The following is a 20,401-nucleotide window of genomic DNA, read 5'->3' on the forward strand; positions in this document are numbered from 1 at the left end:
CTGAAACTCACCGGAGGACACCGAAGAGCCGGACAGGCTGGAGTTGCTGGACGCTGCCATCTCCGCGCGCCCCTCGCGTCGCTGCTCGCTCAGCCCCGGTGCGGGCGCCGCAGCCGCTGCCCTCGCCCGGCCGCTCGCAGCCTCCGCGGCCCCCAGCCCATGGCAAAGTCCTGGGGACGCGCAGAAAGCACCAGCCTCCGGACTCTGCCTGCACTTCCTGCTCCACCAGATGACGCGCTGCCGCCGCCGCTATTTATTTGTGGTTTCCGTCCCGCTCCGCGCCTTTGCACGCTTTTCTCCGGGTGTCAGGGGGTAGGTGGGAGCAGAGGGAGGCCGAGGGGCGGCCGGGACGGGCGGATCTCGGCTCCCCGCCGAGCCCCTCTGCCGGCCGCGCTACCCTGTGCGCGACTAGGACCAGGGCGTCCCGGCGGCCCCGAGCCGCCCCGCCAGCTCCCGCACCCTCTCCTGGGCTCCCGCCTCTCCGGCCGCACTTCGAGTAGCCCGGGCAGAGGCGGCGGGAGACGGACAGACAGAGCGACCTCCCCCTCTCCCTCCGCCCCAACTCCGCTCGCGCACACACAAAGGAAGGAGAGGAGACGCGGGCGCACGGGGGCTGGTTCGGCTACCGCGGGCTTGACAGCTCCCGCCAGTGGGGCTGGATGGGGAGGCTGTGAACTGCTGGACACGGGGAGGCGAGACGGGGGACCGGGTTCCCGGGGTGCTGGGGAGGCCGGCGCGGGGCGCGAGGCGAGCGCGGCTGCGGCGCGCAGCGCTGCTCGTAGGGTTTGAAGGGGATGGGGAGGGAGGGTGTGGGGGAAGGTGGTGGGGCTCGCCGCGCCCCGCTGGGCTCTGGAGCAGCGAGACAGTGGGGGTGGGGGATCCAGAGGGCGAAGGCGGGATCACTAGGGCCACGGTGCTAGGCAGAAGGGAACCTGGGATGACAGAGCCACTGTGGAGCGCTCCTTCCACTCCCCTCCAAATTATCCTTTGTTGCTCTGGAGCTGACGGCCCCTGCCCTGCAAGAAGGTGCGTTTCCTAAAACACCCGGGAAGCCAACCCAGCTACACTTAAGTAACCCAGCCACGGACAGTGCCCAACGCGTCCATGGGCCTCGGAGGTTGGCCTTCAAAGAAATAGAGCCGTCCAAACGTGTCATCAGGCCCACACAAAGCCGGGTGTCAAAGAGAAAAAGGTTCTCCTACCGTGCCTTGCAAAAAAGATTCTCACAAAAGACTTGACTTAGCAGCAAGTCCGACTGTGCCCTTTCAGGATAGGAACTGCTCAGGTGTGTAACAGAAAGAGACTCGAGGACAAGGTGTGCCCCTTCCCCCTGTATTTAAACCTAAATTAATTTCACTGGGAGGAAATATCATGCAGGTTTTTTTTTAATCTGTTTCACGCTCCCAGCGGGCTAATCTGTTCTTTCAATCCTAAAGCAACAGAAAACTGTGAAATTTGAAGAGAAATTGTTAGATCAAAGGGAAAAGCAAGCATTAAAGGAATGAAAATACTCTCATTATATAGCAAAAATGGAAAGTGTTCACATTGGGGTAGTTCAACTTTTTAAAACATGGTTAAAAGAACATAGTTTAAAAATTATCAGGAGTGACACAGAACAGCAGCTAGGCCCTGGGGATTCACATCAACCAAGCACCTAACATACAGTGAATAATGAATGTTAAATAATCACAGTACGCACCCACGTCACATTTTCTAGTTGATTAGAACTTAAAAAAAAAAAAAAAAAAAAAAAAAAGTCCCTCCAGGATGCTATCCCAGTGTGTCTTCCCATTAAGGTCCATTTTTTAAAAATATAGCTTGCTAAACTGTTAAAGGCGTGTCAGCACTCTTCAGTCACGTCGGACTGTGTCTTCCTGACCCTCAACTGTATGGACCTTGAAACAGCCCTGGCTGGTCTAAGGAGACCCAAGCACCCCCGCTTTCCCAGCCCCCTACCACTATCCTTTATTTTGTGGACTGCATGAAATCATGCATTTCCTAATCTGGAGGCTTCAGGGACACGTGACCCATCACACACTTGGCTTGTGGATTAGATCAGAAGGAACTTATTATTTCCCCAGAGTTCTTCTGGTAGAAAACAGCACTTACTTGTTTGACTAGTAATCTATGTATCCCTCCAGGTCTTTAGATGGTGGACTATCTGACTTGGCTATGTTGCCTGGTCGAATTGTTACCATCTGGGCTTCGAAGACAACTGGGTTCAAACTCTGGCTCTGTTGCTTAGCTGCAACCTTGAGCAAATTACTTAGACCTACTGAGCCTCAGTTTCTCCACCTTCCTAAAAAATCTGATAACACAGGATGCTGTGAAGATTAAATAAGACGCTATGTGGAAAGCTGCAGTGTACCTGGCATGACGTTTGTGTTCCAAAGTGATTGTAAGTTGCTCACTTTAAGGAAGGAATGTATAGTTTGAACAATTTTTGCTTTCTTCATTGCATCTGGAGATAACTAATCAACTGTGACCTGTTCTACTAGGGGGAAATGTCTTATCTTCAACCTATAGCTTATATTTCTTGTCCCAAATTGTGCAATAGGGTAGCAGGTTTCATTATTCATCTCGAAATTTCACAAAAGGACAACAGATTCTGTTTCTGCAGTTTGGATACTCATATTTGCCTTCATAGAGTTTTAACTGGAGAAAGTAAAGCATGACTCTGTGAGGCAGATTATTTTTATTGTCCTAAATTGACAGACGAAGGGACAGGGGAGTATTTGCTGTGAAGGCACCACCTGAAGGCCACCCTGTGCTGTACAGAAGTAGAAAAAAGCTGAGACTCATGTTTTCCTGGATCCTGGGGCCAGAAGAGGGATACAAGGCCAACAAACATGCTTGCTGAACAGAGATGTGCTGATCGGGGAGGTCCAGTCTGTCGGTAGGAGATGAGCTATTACTTTGACATCCATTATTTTGAACACCAAACAGAAAGCTCCAGGTTCAGAACTAAAATCTGAAAGTTGATTGATCATCTGGATTGATAAAGCCATAACCAATGGAGAAAACTCAATATGAATAATAATTCACTATCATCCTTCTTAGATTCAGGAGCCTAAAGGCTGGCTGCTCCTTGCAAAAATGTCTAGTATCAGTAAGTTATCAGGACATGCTGGAAATAAAATGCTAATGTCCCTCTTTGGTAGGCTCTGGCACCTGTTTGTGGACCTTCTAAAGTATTTCTCCAAATGAAACAATGAAAAAGTTATCTATTTTATTCATTTATGTATTGCCTTAATTCTAGGTAATACCTATTTGCCAGTGGAAAGGAGAAATCTTAGGTGTTTGGAAAGTAGAATTTTTAAAGACATTTCCACCTTTTGTCTCCAAATATTAAAAGACTTATGGGATAAAAGGAGTCTTGTGGATAATGTGGTCTTCTTAAGAATAGAAATTATCGTTTTGGTTTAACTTAGCTTTCATCTGGCATTCAAAGCCTTCCAAACTTACCATTCCAATCTAATCTCTGTTCCCCCCTTTCACAAATGCAACCCTCTTTCACAGTGGCCTATGCCCTTGGGGCTAGCAGCACTGGATTCTGCCATTCCTTCCTGCTTCCCATCCTTTTAGTATGCTTCCCATACTAAAAGAGTTCAACTAGAATACACCTTCTCTGGAAAGTCTTCCCTGATTCCCAAGGCAGAAAATAGCTCTTCTGTTAGATTTCTCTAGCCCATCTACTGTACCTCTCAATGTGCAGATCTCGTGCTCTCATTTTAATGGTACTTTTGGTATATATTTCATTTCCTTAGTCCATTAATAGTGGACTTGGCATGGTGGCTCATGCCTATAATCCCAGTGACTCAGTAAGTTGAGGTGGGAGGATCCCTTCCCTTGAGGCCAGGAATTTGAGACCATCCTGAGCAACATGAGACCTCATCTCTAAAAACATAAAAAATAAATTAGCCAGGCGTTGTAGTAAACCTGTAGTCCTAGCTACTTGGGAGGCTGAGCGGGGAGAATTACTTGAGTCCAGGAGTGCAAGGATGCAGTGAGCTATGATGACGCCACTGCATCCCAGCCTGGGAGACAGAGTGAGGCCCTGTCTCAAGAAAAAAAAAAAAGCATGGTGGGAGCAGGATCCTTGTTTGCCCAGCCCCTGTATTGTCTACCATACTTTGCATACAATAGGTGCTCAGTGGATGTTGTTCAATAGTTTACTCTTGAATAAATGAGCAAATTAAGGACATCTGTAAATGGTTCTCTTGTATGCCAGTACTTTCCACATTAGTAGCTGTGACTACTGAGCTACAAGACATTGAGTAACACATCGGCAGCAAAAAAAGAACTTGATGGTCATTTAAGGATACTACCTTTGCTGTGAACAAAAAAGACTGAAACGGTGAAACATAAGAATAAAATTTTGATGGAGTAAATATTTGCAATCCCCACTCCACCCTCCATCACCGGCTGTTACAACTCACATGATTTATTGTTTGCTGGGTAGCTCTTACGGTGGTGTAATTTGTTTATTTTGTTTCACCATTCTTTTGAAGTTTAAAAGCAGACAAGAAAGCACTGCAGGGTGAGTGTGGCTGTCTTAGCAGGAGCTGTGCTCCCTCACTGCAGGCACTCTGGGGTGTTGCTTAGTGAAGGTCATTCCCTTTCCCTGTGCTAAACATGGAATGAAATACCGTATTCCTTACTTTCAAGATTAATCTAGTGGTCGGCATTCACAGGAGAATAGCGGGGCTATTCGTCAACTAGCTTTAAATATTTTATGGCAAATACTCAACCATACCCTGAAAGTGGTCCTTTTGCCATCAATTTCTCAACATCAATATGCTGTTTTGCTGTAGTGAGAAATATTTCGCTCTGTAGTTTAAGCCTTATTTCAAATACAAAGACACCTAGTCCTGAGAAAGACAACGCATTGGCTCTTCTGAGGCAGGCATCACTAGGGGCAGGAGCTGAGAAACCCGCTGTTTCCTTAGGAGGTGCACAGACGGCCCAGGATGGCTTAGTGAGCAGGCAGCTCAGACGCCGCAGGTAGCGGCCCTGCCTCTGAACAAAGAGGAGTCCACACCTGGAGTGCAGACAAAGGGAGGCCGCCTCTGCTACCCAATTCCCAGTTCACATCGCCTGCTGCTGGGGACCCCTAGTGGCGGCACACGACGCAGGCACAGGTATTCCTGCATCGTCTTTCTCACGGAGCTGCAGCGGGGCTCAGGGGTATTGCCTGGAGTATCCTATTTGGCCACTTAGCTTAGGCGGATCAGATCGGCACATGCAGACACTTACGGCATGCCATCATCTACAGTCTCTTTGACTGGAAAGACAGAGAGGGAGAAGGGCAGTGTGGGGGGGAAGGGCAGAGAGAGAGAGAGAGAAGAAAGAGAGAGAGAGTTTTTCTTTCTGTTTGAAGAGAAAAACAGGATAGCATTCAGAAACTAATTGAATATGTTTTCTTCTGCATGTTGCACTCTCTGGCTTTGTTCCCTGACATTTTAGATTACAAAAATCTTTTCTGTCCTCAATGTCCTAAGAGAAATCTAGGATAAACTGAAGCGAAGCCAGCTGTAAGCCTGCTCTGGGCAAAAGCACGGAGTGAGTTTGTTTTTCTTGTCTTCTGCGGGGGTGGGGGGTTCCTAGGCCTTATACTCTTTTTCTATGAAAATTTGCTTTCATAACGGTATATATTTATTCTCGGCTACCTGTCCGTTTATTCAAGCATTCATTAATTCACTCAGTCATGTTGACTAAGCACTCATTATGTGCCAGGGAGTATAGGAGGCTGGGGAATAAAGATATGAGGGAAACTGGCTGGGCGCGGTGGCTCATGCCTGTAATCCCAGCACTTTGGGAGGCTGAGGTGGGCAGATCATTTGAGGTCAGGAGTTCGAGACCAGCCTGGCCAACATGATGAAACCCCATCTCTACTAAAAATATAAAAATTAGCCAGGCATGATGGTGTGCGCCTGTAATCTCAGCTACTGGGGAGGCTGAGACAAGAGAATCGCTTGAACCCGGGAGGCGGAGGTTGCAATGAGCTGAGATTGCGCCACTGCACTCCAGCCTGGTGACAGAGCAAGGCTCTATCTCAAAAAAAAAAAAAAAAAAAAAAGACATGAGGGAAAACTATACCCTTGCTGTGAGGGATCCTACAAAACAACCTCGACTCCTTCCTGTGACATTTACATTTCAGCTGGGACAAAGTTTTAAAATAGCTATAGAAATTATTTCTGTTTGGGAATTATAGGTATTGTCCATGCTGGTGACGACTTTCTTTTCAGCAGTTTTGTTGTTGTTGCTTTCAACAAAACGTCCAAAATCAAGCCTCAAAGCCTATTTCTAGACAGTTCCTTTTTTCTCATCCACAGTTTTAGCTTGTCAGCCCAGGGAACAGAGCAGATACTGTACTCTGAATGTCCTCTGCCTTCACTCCCCAAGAAAATCTGAATCAATATTTTCATTTCTTTCCCTGTAGCAGCTATACGTTCAATAACAAAACAGAAATCCTCTTTTTAAAAAAAGGGAGAGTAAATGGGCATTGAAGGAAAGCTAACAGACACAATATCTGAGCCAATCTTCTGATACAGAAAACGTATTTTGGTCTTTTACAAATATTCCAGATTGTCTGTAAAACAGAGCATGTAAAAATGATTCCAGCAAAGTTTAATATGTACGTATGGAGTCAAAAAGACCTGGGCTTCAATCCTAGCTCGTCATTTATTAGCTGTGTGACCCTGAGCAAATTATTTAATCTTTCATTCTTGATCTCTGAAATGGGTTAATAACCCCTATTTACAGACTTGGTGATGATCGAATGAAGTGATAGATGGAATCCAGTGTCTAAAGCATAGAAGTCCAGTTAGGAATTCTAGGTGGCCTTTGTTCCTTAGAGCAAAGTATAGCGTGCTCACATCTGCTTCTCTGGAGTAATCTGTGAGAATTATGGTCTGATGCAAAAGTAATTTTCATCTCTCCCTATCACCTCCATGTTACATCACCTCTATGCGGGTATATTAAGACATATGAGCCAGGCCTGGGCTTTGAAGATAAATCTGAGTTCAAATCCTAATTTAGCTACAGACAGTTTGGTGACTTTGGACAAATAATCTTTCACATTCTCAGTCTCCTCATCAGGTAAAATGGAGACAATAATATACTTCATATTTATGTAAATGAATGTATGCCCAACAGTAATGTTATTAGCATTCAATTATATTCTGCACAGCAGGTAGTTTTTAACTGTGTTGATTCCTGGGGAGAGAGTGGATGTTGACAATATATCAGGATCTTTTTTTATTTTGTATTTTTTTTTTTTGAGAGGGAGTCTTGCTCTTGTTGCCCAGGCTGGAGTACAATGGTGCAATCTCAGCTCCTGCCTCCCAGGTTCAAGTGATTCTCCTGCCTCAGCCTCCCAAGTAGCTGGGATTACAGGTGGGATTACACCACCACACCTGGCTAATTTTTGTATTTTTAGTAGAGACAGGGTTTCTCCATGTTGGCCAGGCTGGTCTGGAACTCCTGACCTCAGGTGATCCGCCCACCTCGGCCTCCCAAAGTGCGGGGATTACAGGTGTGAGCCACCGTGCCTGGCCATACATCAGAATCTTTAGGAAGTGGCATGTATAATATAAAAGAGCATACTCAAGTTCTCTCTTTCTCTCTCAAGTTCTCTCTATCACACACACACACATACACATACACACACACATACCCCACTAGATGATAATGTCTTACATCTGGACATATCCCTATCCCGTCCCATTGGGTGAGAAACCTGGTGGAATTTCAAAGTAGATTTCAATAAAAGTATAGACAGATTACTTAAGCTCTCTGCCAAATTTGGCCCCTATAAGATGAAGGAGTAGAAACCAACATTTCGTGACCACTGCTACTGCTGCAACTATTATGACCACTCTCACGATGCTTTCTGCCATTAGTGACATAGAAAAGCCACTCTCCTTAAATAATCATTTACTATGTGCCGGGATCATGCTGAGTACTTTGTAAACGTTATCATATACCCATAACAATTGTGAAGTGAGAATTGTTATCCTCATTTTCCATTTGGGGAAACTGAGGCTAGAAAACTTATATAATATCTTAATTAAAATGCTGAACAACTCTAGTTATAGATATTATCATCCCTGTTCTTTTTGGTTAAGAAAACAAAAAATTAGAGAGAGTAAGTAATTTATCAAGGTTACAGGCATTAATTTGAACACACCTTTGGCTGATTCATTCCAATATACAATGAAAAAAAAAAACCTTACCCTTTTGTTTTTACTTGAAATTTCAGCCTGCTGTTATGGTAAGTATTTTCCTGTTTGAGACTTTAGTCAGGTGAGAAGTCTTTAAAATCCATGTTCTTTGCTTGAATACTCATGTTTTTATTTTTATTTTTCCTTCCTTCTCTCTCCTTCCTTCCCTTCTTTCCTTCCTTCCTTCCTTCCTTCCTTCTCTCTCCCTCCTTCCCTTCCTCTCTCCCTCTCTCCCTCTCTCCCTCTCTCCCTCTCTCCCTTCCTCCCTTCCCTTCCCTTCCCTTCCCTTCCCTTCCCTTCCCTTCCCTTCCCTCTCTGTCACGCAGGCTGGAATACAGTGACGCGATCACAGCTCACTGCTGCAGCCTCAACCTCCTGGGCTTAATCAATCCTCCCACCTCAGCCTCCCAAGCAGCTGGGACTACAGGCACGTGGCTGTTTTTTAAAATTTTTAGTGGAGACAGGGTTTTGCAATGTTGTCCAGGCTTGTCTCAGACTCCTGGGCCCAAGTAATCTACCCACCTTGGCCTCCCAAAGTGCTGGTACAGGCATGAGCGGCCGGGCATGGCCTACTTATGTTTTTCAATTTGAACCTAGGATGATACTGTCATTTTTCTTTGCCTAAAACATAAACTTTGGGGTAGGCCAGGTTCCAGGGAGCTCATAGGACTTGTACTCCTGACCCCAAGGACCCTGGCAGGGACAGGCATAGTATAGGGAGACGAAGAAGTCATTTGCCCGAATGCAGGGAAGGGATCAAAATTATTCCCTTATCAAAAACCCCATCCTGTTCAACTTCCGGTTGCTCAGAGTTCCATAGTGAGACCTTTACTTCTTAAACTTACTGAAACAATACAGTGAGCATCTGCTATAATTTAATCACCTCTGGGGAACTGAAGGAATTAAATAAAATAACGACTTTCACATGGGTGAGTTTCCCTATTCCCAAAAGCTGAATTTAATTCCAAGGGGGACCAACACATAGGACAGGGCTGCACAACCTTTAATATAACTACATATTGGTCTTGCTAAAACACAGATTCACATCCAGCAGTTCTAGGGCAGGCCCCTGAATTTCTAACAAGCTTGGAGGTGATGTGAATAATTTTGAGTAATAAAGGTCCTAGGGCGATGGTTTGCAACTTGGGGTATACATGAGAATCACTCAGAAGGCTTTTAGAAATCCCAGTGCCCAGATCACACTCCAGAATAAACAAATCAGAATCTGAGGGTGGCAGAAGGTAGAAAACAAACATCAGCCTTTGTTTTTTATAATTCCCAGGTGATTTTGATATGCTGCTAAGGTTTGATAAGAAAGATGGGATTCAGAGAACAGATTATATTGTTGAAGAGTTTGGCTGGAAATGGTAAACGCTAATGTTGCTCCATGATTTTGCCAGGATTGTCTCTGGTCATGAAGGAAAGAGAGGGAATCAGATTCTTATCAAGATCATGTAACCACAGACATCATGATATGAGAAAATAGAATAAAATCTAACATTAGCATGAAATTTTCTCAGTCAATGTGGGGCAATTCTTCTTCAAATTTTGGTCCATATTATGATCTTTAAAATATACTTCTCAATGAATAAGCGTAAACAATAGGCACTTACTTTAGGATCACTCCCACAAGAACAGCCAGCTGTCAGTGAGGCAGATGTTTTCCAGCAAATCCACTCTATCATTTCTCAATCATAAAGAAGATTAGAAATGGGATTTTCAGCTCAGATGGGGTTGAAAGGTGATGTTTATGCCTAAGAAATACTTCACACCACAGCTAGAAAAATTGGTTTGGAGAAAAAATATCTCACAACTTCTTATGTGTTCTGAATATAAGAAAATAAAACCCTCAGCTTGGACAGAAAGAGGTGGTATCACAAACGAATGCACTTGCCATCCATTCTCAACGGTGGCAGAAACAGAGAGGCAAAAGTATTTTAGCTGACTCTTTATACCCGACGATTTTCGTCCTTATCCACATAAACTCCCATTCCTCAGGGTTGACATTGAAAGGGTGAAAAATTAAGTAAACCACAATGTTTACAGTGGTTAACTCAGGTGTGATGCTTAATTTTATGCATCAACTTGATTGGGCTGTGGGGTGCCCAGGTATGTGGTCAAACATTATTTCTGGGTGTTTCTGTGAGTTTTTGGATGAAGTTAACATTTAAATCAGCACACTGAGTAACACAGATTGTCCCCCAGTATGTACATGGGCCCCATCACATCAGTTGAAGGCCTGGAGAAAACAAAAAGGCTGACGCTCCCGTGGCAGTAAGAGAAAACTTTCCTCATGGCCTTTGGAATGAATCGTCAGCTGTTTTCCTGCCTTCAGATTCAAACTGAAACATTGGCTCTTCCTGGGGTTCCAGCCTGCTATCTTGACAGGAACTATACCATCAGCTCTCCTGGGTCTCTTACATGCCAAGTCATCCTGCATATCTGGGACTCACTCCATAATCAGCCAATTGCATACACTAAATCTCTCCTATCTGTATATCTCATATAGCCATATATTTTCTCATATAAATATATATATCTATGAGATATATAGATGTATGAGATATGATATACCATATATAATATTCCTAAATATATATATCATATATATCCACTATATATCTTATATGTAGATTGTGTGTATATATATATATCTCCTATATCTATTTCTTCTATGAATATCTCTTCTATCCATCTATCTGTCTATCATCTATCTGTATCTCCTGTACAGTTAGTAGTCCTTTGGTATCCATGGGAGACTGGATCCAGAACCCCTCCTCAGATATCAAAATCTGCACATGCCCAAGTGTCTTATATAAAATAGTGTAGTATTTGCAGATAACCTATGCATAGCCTCCTGTATACTTTGAATCATCTCTAGATTACTTACAATACCTATACTATGTAAATGCTATGAAACTCGTTGTTATGCTCCATTGCTTTTTATTTGTATTATTTTTAATTGTTGTATTGTAATTTTTATCATTTTTTCTAATATTTTTGGTTGGTTGAATGCACGGGTATGGAACCTATAAATATGGAGAGCTGACTACATATGTATCTCCTATTAATCTATATCTAATCTACATATATCATATACCCTATACATATATCTTCTATATATCTCTCTCTTATTGGTTCTCTTTCTCTAGAGAATGCCACCAATTCAGCACTTAAAACATTCTGGGCCAGATGTGGTGGCTCATGCCTGTAATCCTAGTACTTTGGGAGGCCGAGACCAGCAGAGCACTTGAGGCCAGAAATTTGAGACCAGCATGCCCAACATGGTGAAACCCTGTCTCTACTAAAAATACAAAAGTTAGCCAGGTGTGGTGGTGCACACTTGTAAACCCAGCTACTTGGGAGGCTGAGGCATGAGAATTGTTGAACCTGAGAGACGAAAGTTGCAGTGAGCCGAGATCATGCCACTTCACTCCAGCCTGGGTGACAGAGCAAGACCCTGTCTCAAAAAAAAAAAAAAAAAAAGGCCAAGCACGGTGATTCACACCTGTAATCCCAGCACTTTGGGAGGCCAAGGCAGGCAGATCACCTGAGATCAGGAGTTCAAGACCAGCCTGACCAACATGGAGAAACCCTGTCTCTACTAAAAATACAAAATTAACCGGGTGTGGTGGCACATGCCTGTTACCTCAGGAGGCTGAGGCAGGAGAATTGCTTCATCCCGGGAGGCAGAAGTTACGATGAGCCAAGTTTGCCCCATTGCACTCCAGCCTGGGCAACAAAAGCAAAACTCCATCTCAAAAAAAAAAAAAAAAAAAAAGTCTGCCATATTTACCAGTTGCCTTCCTACCTGTCTCTCTCATACAATGGGAAGATTCTGGAGGGCAGTGATGATGCTTTGCTGTTTTCATATATCCCTTCTCTAACCCAAGAATCTTTCCTGTAATAGAATTTCAGAAATGTAGAATCCAGCTGAGTGTTTATCTTTGTTCTGGATTCTCAAGCCATTTAAAGGCAGCAGGCTGTCCTGATTTTCCACACGAAAGGGCAGAAATGGGATTAACACAATAGGATGCTGTCTCTATTCTCTTCTATCCTGTTCAAGGAATTTAATTTCCTATAAGCCTACCTCCAATTCTCCTTGGGACAGTTATATTCAAGAACCTTAATGCTTCAGACCCTCTTTTGACATTAAATCTTTGCTAAATGCTAACGATCTTGAGGGACATTGGGTTTACTCAACTTGTATTTTTAGGCATGAGTGTATGTAATTGTGTAGACAAAGTATTTGAACGTTGAGCTGATATTTTAAAGTTTTGATCCAAATGTGTGATATTGGATAAAAATACCCTAGGAGGTTTAATGTGGGTAATACAGACTAAACTCGTTCAAGTAGTTAAATAGGATTATCTGACAGGACTTATGAAAACGTCTGAAGAATATTACAACTTTCTACCTTTTCATTTTGATCTGGGTCCCCATATCCCTATTCTGCTACACTCTGTGTGTCATGTCACAATGAGGAGCTTTTGTGTTTTAATGCTGCTTATGATCTTATTTCATTATTGGTAGGTGGAACACTATCAGATTAATACAACTCTTTTAAGGCATTGAATAGAAAGATTCCACCACTGCTAACCTTCTTCTGCATTCCTATTTTTCAAACTCTATCATTACCTTCTCTTCTGTAGAGCATCCTGTCACCATCTTATAATAGAAGTTCAGCTCATTTGCATATGCATTTGCAGGTTTTCCTTAAGAGGAAGACGGCACAATGATTAATGAGTGTGAGTTCTCATTTTGCAAAGGGAATATTGTCTTTTCAAAAAATATTCCGTCTTTCAGAGCACTGAAAGACATAGTCATAATTTAAGTAAGAAAAAGTCATTTACAGCATTTATGCTATTTAAGATGTTTTGCTTATAAAGTAATTCATGCTTACTGTAGACATGTTAGAAGCAAAAAAAAGAGATAAGTAAGACAAAAAAGACATCATCCATATTCCCTCCACCATGAAAAAATACTTTGGTACTTTTCCCCGCCTTGGGAATTAGCAGTTTAGCAGCCTGATTTTTGCAGTTTACATTACATATCAATATGAACATTCATGTGGAAAATGTTTGTTAGGACCTATATAAAAAATGTCTATTTTGGAATGTTAAGATTATTAGTGTCTACTTTATTTAGTTTTTCTAGATTGTGTAATTTTTTAAATGAGTACATTTTACTTTTCTAGTTGGAGGCAATAATAAAGCTACTTTCCTTTTGGAATGAACTTGTACAATTATTTTCCATGTCATTATAGATTTCTAATGTGACTTTTAATGGCAATATAAAATTACTTTCCATTAATCTACAATAATTCATGTTGTTTATTCCTCCATTGATTCAAATTTAGGTTGTTTCACAGTTTTTGGCTTTTTTTTGAATTACTCTTGGACCAACATCCTTACACATAAATCTATATGTGCCTTTCTGTTTATTTTCTTAGGCTTGATTGCTGTAAATTAAACACATCAGTGGCAGGGGCACCAGCTGCACAACACTAGGAGCCACCAAACACAGTGTATTCTACATAAATGTTGCTGCCAGGAGCCCCAGTTCAAACTACAATGTGAGTAATGCCTGCTGGAGTAGAATAATAGCTGAAGCCTTGGTCAAAGGCTATGAAAATGTTTAAAGCACTAGATAAAAATTGCCTAGCTGCCTTCTGGAAAAAAGTGTCTGAATTTATATTCATTCCAGAACTCACCACATATATCATGATCGAGAACTAGAATATACTTTAAAACACAAATTCCCTAGGAAAAAATGGCCTCCCATTGCTGTATTCATTTGTATCTAACTGATTACTAGCGAGATTAACTTTTTGCTTATGTCTACTAGTCATTTGTATTTCTTCTTTTGCAAACTGCCTATTCATATCTTTTGGCAAGATAATAGTAAGTACTGAGTAACAGTAATTGGCACCAAGAGTTGTTCATGTATGATCTTACTTACTCTTTTCAATTACATTGCAAGCAGTCATGCTTATTATCTCCGTATTAGAAATTAGAACTCTTAAGAGGTAGATGGATGATACGAGTCTTCTCCAACATCACACAGAATGTGACGGGGCCTGGATTTGAACCCAGCTCTAACTCCAGAGCCTGAGCTCTTAATCTTTGGACTTCAGTGCCCCTTAATTAGTGTGTTAGTGCTCTTCTTATTATTTTGTAATAACTCTTTATATGGTAATCATAATAATCTTTAATTGGTCAAATTTGTGGCAAAGGTATTTTTATTGGCTCATTATTTGCCTTACTTTGATTTATACAGATTTAAGTCATTTTTATATCAATTTAGATGACCTTTTTTTTTTTTTTTTTGAGATGGAGTCTTGCTCTGTCGCCCAGGCTGGAATGCAGTGGCATGATCTTGGCTCACTGCAACCTCTGCCTCCTGGGTTCAAGCAATTCTCTTGCCTCAACCTCCTGAGTAGCTGGGACTACAGCCATGTGCTACAACGCCTGGCTAATTTTTTTGCATTTTTAGTAGAGATAGGGTTTCACCGTGTTAGTTAGGATGGTCTTGATCTTTCCTGACCTCGTGATCTACCTGCCTCAGCCTCCCAAAGTGTTGGGATTACAGGCGTGAGCCACCACGCCCGGCCTAGATGTCACTATTGGTACTTTATCACATTTTTAAAATATTTTAAATTTGATTCACAATATTATTAAAATGTTTGATGTGAAATATTTTCCTTTCTAATAAAAAAAAACTATTGGAGAACAGACTGACTTCAGAATATTAATAACGAAACATATGTAAGCATAATATGTGAATATTTGGAAACGAAATAATCTACATCATTGATGAAAGGACATCTTATTTCTCATTGATATTTCCACTGTTTGCAGGGTAATATAATCATTTGAAAATACAAGACAAATAACAAAAGACCAATAGAATGCTTAGCAATGTAAGTTATCTTAATGCTTTCAAAATAAGACAGTGATTAGATTGTTTGTAATACTTAAGTTGATTTGCTTGCAATAATAAATAAATCCTCACATGCACTAACTTACTTTTGCAAAGTATAACAAAAAAAAATGAACCTAACGAATGCTATATAGCCCCTCCACAAATGTCCAGTTCTTACCTGTGTTTTGCACTGATATAAAATAGAATAGTTATTAAGTATTTTGTAATTTGAGAAATAAAAAACCTGGTAATTATTGATGGTTTCTCTACTTAGAAAAAGGAGAATATTTATTTACATATATCAGAGTAATTCTATTTGGCAAAGGACATATATCAAAATAATAATCATTCGTGTTACTAACATCTGCCTTGTTCTTGCTTAGGAAGGAGACTTAGGACAAGTGTCACAGTCTTTCCTTCTCACTCCATGAAGAATTTGTGTTGAGTCTGGGTTCCTAGGTTTTCTAGCATCTGAGAGTGGTCAAAAAATTCTCAAAGTGCAAAACTTCAGCCCGAGTTTCTGTGCAGAGCATTCAGGAGTCTTTTCTCAAAAAGGTTGACCGAGGAAGGCCGACACTGCGTGGGAAGGCAGGCAGAACTGATCTAGCAAAGAGTGAAGGGAGCACTCTTTCTCATGACTTGGAGTGGGATGGGGTGGTTCTTAAGGATGGCATCCCATGCCCACTCTCATGCAGTGCTGTGTGAGGGGATCTCCCAAGATGGCAGCATGGCCTAACACAAATAAGCCTTATGCCCAAGCTTGGCAAAAAGAAAATCGAGGGGCTGTTTTCAAAGGGTCCATAAGGACTGTAAGTGTGTCTGCATGATATTGGAGGATCACCTCCTGTTTTCTGACACCAAGAGTGATGCTGGGTCCCCTATAATCCTAAGGAGGCAGGAGACCTCAAAACCATGACTGAGGAGGTGCAAATGCTGGTTAGCTCTGGTAGGTGGGGTCCTGCCTGGACTATAATGCCCCTTAACTGGTGTGTTAGTGTTCTTTTTATTAGTTTGTAATAACTCTTTACATAGTAATTAACCTTTGATTGGTCAAATTTGTGGCAAGTGCATTTTTATTGGCTGATTATCTGCCTTAATTTGATATAGCATAGGGATTTAAGTCATTTTTCATATCAATGTAGATGGCGAATTCCACTCCAAGTTGTGAAATTAATTAATTAATGCCAAACAGTCACTCAACAAACAATAACTGAGCCCCTACTATGATCCAGGCATATGTATAGACCCTGAGAATATAACAATAAACAAAGTCCCTGCCCTCAAGAGGCACAATGAACTGTTTTTTTAAAAAGATAACTTCAAATGCTGAAAAATAAGTGTTCAGATGAACATAAAACAGCATGCTCAGGCAACGTCTCTTGGAGGATGTGACATTTCAGCAGAGACCTGATCTTGCAGGTCTGGAGGAGGGAACAGCAGATCTAAAGGGCTGAGTCAGACACGAGCTGGGTGTGTTAGAGGAACAGGAAAGGCGGCCAGTGGAGCTGGTGTCAAAGGAATTAAATGGCATGCAGAGGAAGACCAGGTCAGAGACTGAGTAGATGTCAGATCCTAGCAGCCACGTGGGTCATAGTGGAGATTTTCTGTTTATTTCTAGACACAATGGGAAGCCACAGAAGCTTTTAGGAAGGGGATGACATGTTCTGATTCATACTGAAAAGATCACTTTGGCAGCTGTGGAAAAGGATAGTCAGAAGAGCAGGGTGCATGGTGGCTATGTGATTATTCCAGTGGTTTCAAAGAAAAGCTGATTGTGTGGACAGAGGATAGTAGCAGCAGAGATGGCAAGACACCATCAGACTCAGGGTAGAATCTGACAACACTTGCTGATGATGGAATGTGAGGCATGAGATAAACAATCATCAAGGTGACTCCTAGGTTTTTAGCTGAGCAGTTAAATGGTTGATGGTGCCACTTGCTGTGATGGTGAAGGCTTGGGGAGGGAAACTTTGTGTAGGGATGGAACCAAGGGTTGTGTTTGGGACATGTGAAGTTTGAGGCACCTATGAAATGTCTAAGGAGATGTCAAGTAGCAGGGTTTCGAGAGAGGTCTGGGTTGGAAAAAAAGATTTTGGTTATAAAGTGAATGAATGAAAGAACAGATAGATAGGCGGGAGCATAATGATAAGGGTAGGTGTTTAGAAGGAAAGAGGGTTGGGGTATAGACAGTAAAGTGGATGGATGGATGGATGACTGCACAGATGGATGAATGGACAGATAGATAGATAAATAGGTAGATATTAGTAGGTGGACAGATAGATAAACAGATGGAAGAAGGAAAAGAGCTAGAAAAAAAATGAGGGGACAGAGGAAAAGTCAGTTAAAAAAAAAAAAAAAAAAAAGGGCCAGGCATGGTGGCTCACACCTGTAATCCCAGCACTTTGGGAGGCCAAGGCAGGTGGATGACTTGAGGTCAGGAGTTTGAGACCAGACTGGCCAACATGGTGAAACCCCATCTCTACTAAAAATACAAAAATTAGCCCAGCATGGGCATGTGCACCTGTAATCCAAGCTACTCAGGAGATTGAGGCAGGAGAATTGCTTGAACCCGGGAGGCAGAGGTTGCAGTGAGCAGAGATAGCACCACTGCACTCCAGCCTGGATGACAGAGGGAGACTCTGTCTCAAAAAAAAAAAAAAAAAAAAAGAGAACAAAACAAAACAAAAAAAGAAAGAAAAAAAGAAAAAGAAACGATCTCCTATATAGGTATAAATCACTTTAAGCGATCTGAAGACTAGAAAGGAATAAGTTTCCCAGTGAATAAATTTTTTAGTGTCTCTGTGCTAGAAGACAATGTTCACTAAACTAAAAATATTTTATCTTATGGAGAAAATTATTTTATATTTGTCTCTTCCTTCTATATTTTCTCCCCTCTCTTTCCTGCCTTCTTTTGCATTAAATGATTTTTTTTTCCCATTTTCTCTGTATTTATTTGGAAGTTATAAACACTGTTTCTATTCATTTAGAAGTTAACCTAAGCATTTTAACATATAAGCTAACCAAGCCTAATATTTATCCGTATTCTTACCATTCTGACCAGTGATCAAAGAGCACGAAGTTGCTTTCCCTTTCCTTCCTGGCTTCCTATTTATATGCTCTTCCTTCTAGTATTTCAGCTCAATCTCATTTTTTAAACACCAGAAGTTAGCCATTATTTGTTGTTTTATACTGTCTATGTTAATTTAGGTTTAAACAGAAGTTTCCCATTTTCTAGGCTCAAAATTCTTTCTTGCATATTAGATCTTCCTTCTGTATTCTTTTTTCTTCCTAAAAAAATCCTTTTAAAGCTTCTTTGTAAGGGTGTCTTAGTAGTAATCCCTTTCAATTTTTGTCTATAAATGTGTTTACTTTGTCTTTCCTTTGGAATCAAAGTTAGATTTGTATAGGATTCAAGCCGACAGTTAATTTCCTTCAGCAATTTGAAGAGACATACTGCTAATAAAGACAAACCCATTGTGTTCTGACATGTTTTCTTGCCAATAAGACGTCCACTATTAATGTAGTTATTATTTCATTTTGACATTTTTTTTCTTTTTTTCTCTCTGTTTGGGGGAATCTGAAGCTTTCCTACAGTGTATCTAAATGTGACTTTATTTTTATTTATCCTGCTCAGGACCTATTGGCCTTCTTGACTTCTCTTCTGGATCTCTGTAGTCAGAATAAATAAATAGTCATGGTCTTTTTTTTTCAATTATGGAAAATAGCCATGATCTCTTTGAATATTGCCTAATCTGTCCTAAAATGTCAGTGAATTAGACATATGTTAGACTTTCTCACTCAATACTTCCTAACCCTTCTTTCATGTTTTTCAGTTTTGTTGTTGTTGTTGTTGTTGTTTTGTTTTGTTTTTGTTTCCCTATGCTCTGCTTGGGAAACTTATCTTCTACTACTCTCCTTCCTGTTGACTGTCTATCAGTTTATCTGTATTAGTCTGTTCTCATGCTGCTAATAAAGACATACGTAAGACTGGTAATTTATAAAGGAAAGAGGAAAAATTGACTCACAGTTCCCTATGGCTGGGGAGGCCTCACAATCATGATGGAAGAGCAAGGAATGTCTTACATGGTGGCAGGCAAGAGAGAGAATGAGAGCCAAGCAAAAGGGGAAATGCCTTATAAAATCATCAGATCTCAACCGGGCGCAGTGGCTCATGCCTATCATCCCAGCACTTTGGGAGGCTGAGGTGGGCAGAAAACCTGAAGTCAGGAGTTTGAGACCAGCCTTGCCAATATAGTGAAATCCCCTCTTTACTGAAAATACAAAAATTAGTCAGGCGTGGTGGCATGTGCCTGTAATCCCAGCTACTGAGGAGGCTGAGGCAGGAGAATCACTTGAACCCACGAGTCAGAGGTTGCAGTGAGCCGAGATCGTGCCACTACACTCCAGCCTGGGTGACAGAGAAAGGCCCTGTCTCAAAAACAAATCATCAGATCTCGTGAGACTTATTCACTGCCATGAGAACAGTATGGGGGAAGCACCCCAAGGATTGAATAATCTCCCACTGGGTCCCTCCCACAACATACGGGAATTATGGGAGCTACAATTCAATATGAGATTTGGGTGGGGACACAGCCAAACCATATCATTGTCTAATCTACTGCTTATCAACTGAAATGAACACAATTTTTATATTTTTCATTTATAGAATTTTGCTTGGTTATTTTGTGTCTCTCTTCTAGCTTCTTGATCCCGTGTCACTCTAAAAATTCTTTTTTTTTTTTTTTTCCAAGATGGAGTTTCGCTCTTTTTTGCCCAGGCTGGAGTGCAATGGTGCAATCTCGGCTCACTGCAACCTCCACCTCTCGGGTTCAAGCAATGCTCCTGCCTCAGCCTCCCAAGTAGCTAGGATTACAGGCGTATGCCACCATGCCCAGCTAATTTTGTATCTTTAGCATAGCCGGGGTTTCACCATGTTGGCCAGGCTGATCTTGAACTCCTGACCTCAGGTGATCCACCCACCTCGGCCTCCCAAAGTGCTGGGATTGCAGATGTGAGTCACTGCACCTGGTCTCTCAAAATTCTTTAATCATTGTGCTGGATATTTTCTTTCTACCCCTTCCAAATCCACTCTCTACCATGTTCCATCCTGCTTTATGCCCCCGTGGCTAATCAGCTGAGCAACCTGTCCCTTGTCTGGACAGGTTCCTGTCCCTCTGGGAGGAGAAGCAGACCTTGGCTATCTACTGGTGTAGCCTCCAGGCCTCGAAGAGCTTTGCTGTCTCTCCTCAGGG

General features: G+C 41.9%; 2 protein-coding genes across 7 annotated transcripts in view; one reads left to right on the forward strand and one right to left on the reverse strand.

Moving 5' to 3' along the window:
* CHN2 (chimerin 2) overlaps positions 1 to 1,825 on the reverse strand; it is a 313,814-nt gene extending 311,989 nt beyond the window's left edge. For all 4 annotated transcript variants that reach the window (XM_025378590.1, XM_025378588.1, XM_025378587.1 and 1 more), the window contains exon 1: positions 12 to 1,825. Coding sequence is in view for 3 of the 4 variants with exons in the window: in XM_025378588.1 (XP_025234373.1) it covers positions 12 to 60 (49 nt within the window). In the remaining variant the exon portion in view is untranslated. The remainder of the gene's footprint in view (positions 1 to 11) is intronic.
* Positions 1 to 20,401, forward strand: part of CPVL (carboxypeptidase, vitellogenic like) — a 204,851-nt gene that overhangs the window by 444 nt on the left and 184,006 nt on the right. Inside the window, exons 2-5 of one of the 3 annotated variants that reach the window (XM_025378601.1) lie at positions 8,552 to 8,652; positions 9,508 to 9,592; positions 10,561 to 10,688; positions 13,678 to 13,800. The gene's annotated coding sequence lies outside the window, so the exon portion shown is untranslated. The remainder of the gene's footprint in view (positions 1 to 8,551; positions 8,653 to 9,507; positions 9,593 to 10,560; positions 10,689 to 13,677; positions 13,801 to 20,401) is intronic. The other 2 variants (XM_025378603.1, XM_025378602.1) reach the window with 2 other exon arrangements.

Source organism: Theropithecus gelada, chromosome 3 (genome assembly GCF_003255815.1).
Source record: "Theropithecus gelada isolate Dixy chromosome 3, Tgel_1.0, whole genome shotgun sequence".
Lineage (NCBI taxonomy): Eukaryota > Metazoa > Chordata > Mammalia > Primates > Cercopithecidae > Theropithecus > Theropithecus gelada.